This window comes from Octodon degus, unplaced genomic scaffold, assembly GCF_000260255.1.
Source record: "Octodon degus isolate 3935 unplaced genomic scaffold, OctDeg1.0 scaffold00008, whole genome shotgun sequence".
Classification (NCBI taxonomy): Eukaryota; Metazoa; Chordata; class Mammalia; order Rodentia; family Octodontidae; genus Octodon; species Octodon degus.
The window spans coordinates 14,605,938-14,609,054 of NW_004524584.1; the positions used below are offsets into that span (position 1 = coordinate 14,605,938).

Below are 3,117 nucleotides of genomic sequence, written 5' to 3' on the forward strand. Positions count from 1 at the left end.
AAATTATTTTTAAAAAAGGGGAAACTACAAATGTGAAGGAAGTGAAATTTGACAACAGCTGTATAAAACACTCTATGGCATTTTTTACTATTGCTAATCTCATCTAGTGAGGAAGCAGAGGCAAGAGAACAGCAATTTCAAGGCCACCTGGGCAATTTAGCAAGGCCCTGTTGGAAAAAATAAAAGGCAAGGTAGGAAGCTGAGCAGTAGAGCACTTGCCTAGATCCACCCAAGGCCCTGGGTTCAATCTCTACTACTAGGAGTTTTCTTGTTTTTTACTGTAATCCAAACAAAGAACTGACTTAAGAATATCTGATGTGGTCACAAGTACTGATGAAGCTACTTTTTTTTTTTGCGGTACCAGGGATTGAATTTAGGACCTTGCACTTGCCAGGCAAGTGCTTATTATACTGAGCTATCTCCCCAGCCCGAAGCTACGTTTTTTAAAGAGCAGAATATATTTATTAGAGGGAAAAAAGCTTCTGAGAGACAAGGAGGTGTTACTGAGGACTCTGCCTTTTCTAGTTGTTTTGTTTTTTGATACAGGGTCTCACTATGCAGCTCAGACACAGTGATCCTCCTGTCTCAGCCTCCCCAGCGCAGGGATTACAGGCACATGTTACCATGCCCAGTTTTGGGGCAGGCATGGTATGCAGTAATCAGGATCAAACTGGGGTCCTTGTGCTTTCCAGGCAGGTGCTCAGACCACTGAGCTATCTCCCCAGCCCTCTAGGGATTTTTTATACAGCAAAAAACAAGAGGTAAGGTGAGTCCAAGGTGGGGGAAAATGGGAAATTACAAGGTTGGGATAAGGTGGGGCAAAAACGGTGGTCAACCAGTAAGATTATGAGCATAATGGCTTAGGTAATATTGATTAAATCAGGATCAAATGGGGAAGCGAGTCACTAGCAAGTAGACAGAAATACTGAAGAGGCTTTTCCTGTAGGGGGTTGAGTTAGTGGCTCCTCCTGGCTTTCTTAAGGTGATGATACCTATTTAAAGTATCAGTCACTGTATCCCTAAGGGATATATATGGGTATGTTTGTTTCAACTTTTGTGTTGAGGTCTGGCCCTCAGCTGGAGATGCCTCCCATCTTCTGTAATGGCTCCTGTGAGGTCCTAGCCCTGTCTGCCTGCCTATAATATTTCTACCTAACTTGTTTGTCTATAACGTTTCCCACTCTGAAGTACCCCGAACTGCCATGAGGAAGCAATGAGTGTTGACTGACATGGCTGATGAAGCCATTTCTTAACCAAGCCAGTAAAAAATGTCCTTTCGAATAACTAAACTATGGGCCAGCCAAACAGCTCAGCAGATTAAAGTGCCTGTTTAGGCAAATGCAGGGGCCAGGGGTTTGATCCCCGGGCCCACAGTGCTGGACCCTGCCCCAGGGGCGCACTGAGATGGCAATTGAGACTGGGCATGGTGGTGCGCACCTGTAATCCCAGCACTTGGGAGGCTGTAAATCACTACAAGTCCGATCTACGTAGTAAGACCCTCTATACCCTATACTAAAATAGATTTAAAAAAAAAACTACTAAACCACTAAAAATAAGTAGGAACTACCACTCCTACAAAGACTTGACACATGTATTCAGACAGCACCTCTTCTCATACCTGCAAAGCAGAGTTCATGAAGCAGGTGTTTCCCAGGTTTCCAAGTCCACAGAGACCAGGCTGGATATGAGAAGATGGAAGCTCCTGGTAATTATACGAAGCAGAGAAGCCAGATCCACTGAAAAATACAACTCACGTCAGCAAAAAGAACAAGTGCTGCACACATGCCTTCAGATACTTTGGGGGGCTCTGCTAAGACCTCTAGAACTCAAGTCCAAGAGAAGCCCCCAAGGCAAGTTCTCTCCTCTCCCCTCTGCAGCCCTCCAGACCTGCTCTCCTGATATGACATGGTAGCAGCTAGCAAACACATCCTTAAGGTGAGAAATATTACTTGAATTTTCTCTTCTGGGCTTTGGTAAGTGCTTGTTTTATAGCTTTCTAGAAGGCTGACTGCAAGTGACTTTAGGAAAGAACATTAAGGTTACTAAGATCAAGAGTTTGCATCTGGAACCACCCACCAGGCCCCACCCAGCCTTGACTGGACCTGAGTGTTTATGTATAGTCCCTCTCAGCTCACATTCAGCCTCTACCTGTCTATGTCATGTGGCAGAAGCCCCTGAAACTCCTGAAGAAAGGGTCATGGCGAGCCATAAGGGAAACACAGAGTTATAAAGTTTATGTAGCTAAGAACCCTCCCCATGCAGCTGCTCTGGCATATAGCCAGCCCATCCTTTCACCAACAATAGTACTGACACCCCCAGCTCCAGCCACAGTGACACAGGCTGTGGAAAACACCAGCTCGCAAAACAAGCAGAATTAGGTTGGAACTAGCAGAGAAACCACATGCAGCACACTCCCACAGGGAGCTCCAATCCATGATACTTAGCGAAGCAGATGAACACTCCCGACACAAGGTGAGAAAACTCAAGAGAACAGGGAAGCAGAGTATGAGTGCCTCTTACCCCCTGCTGACACTGGAACTGTGCACCCCAGAGGTGTTAGTGCTATCACCATTTGCAACGGGAGAGGCGGATACTGAGGAAGAGAGACTCGCTGATGATTTTGGAGAGGTAGTAAAATTTCTGCTAGGTGCAGTGGTTGATCTGGGAGAAAAAAGTAGAAACAATGCTACTGACTTTTTGCAAAGTGCAAGCCCTATTTAACGCCTTAGATCTCTTCTCAGAAAACATTCTCTGAGCCAAGTGTGGTAGAGCACGCCTGTGACTACAGCACTAGGGAGGCTAAGGCAGGACAATTGGCATGAAGGCAACCTGGGCTACAAAATGAGTTCACCAGCAGCCTGAATCACAAAATAAAGACCTTCTCAAAGAAAGATTTACCTTTTCTGCAATCATTTAAAATAAACTATAAAAATCCTTTTGCATTAATACTTCAAGATAAACTGGGGCTGGTGAGATGGCTCAGTGGTCTAAAGCACCTACTTGGAACAAGCTTAGTAAACCACAGGGACCACGGTTCAATCCCCCAGCACCACATGCCAGCCCGCCCCGCCCCCTGGTGGGCTGAGCTGGCCACACACACACACACACACACACACA

At 45.8% G+C, this 3,117-nt stretch overlaps 1 protein-coding gene across 3 annotated transcripts in view; it reads right to left on the reverse strand.

The window, feature by feature from the left end:
* Usp4 (ubiquitin specific peptidase 4) overlaps positions 1 to 3,117 on the reverse strand; it is a 55,179-nt gene that overhangs the window by 35,115 nt on the left and 16,947 nt on the right. For 2 of the 3 annotated variants that reach the window (XM_004625090.2, XM_023705952.1), the window contains 2 exons: positions 2,521 to 2,661; positions 1,619 to 1,736 (listed from right to left, as the gene is read on the reverse strand). In XM_004625090.2, coding sequence (XP_004625147.1) covers positions 1,619 to 1,736; positions 2,521 to 2,661 — 259 coding nt within the window. The remainder of the gene's footprint in view (positions 1 to 1,618; positions 1,737 to 2,520; positions 2,662 to 3,117) is intronic. The other variant, XM_004625091.2, reaches the window with a different exon arrangement.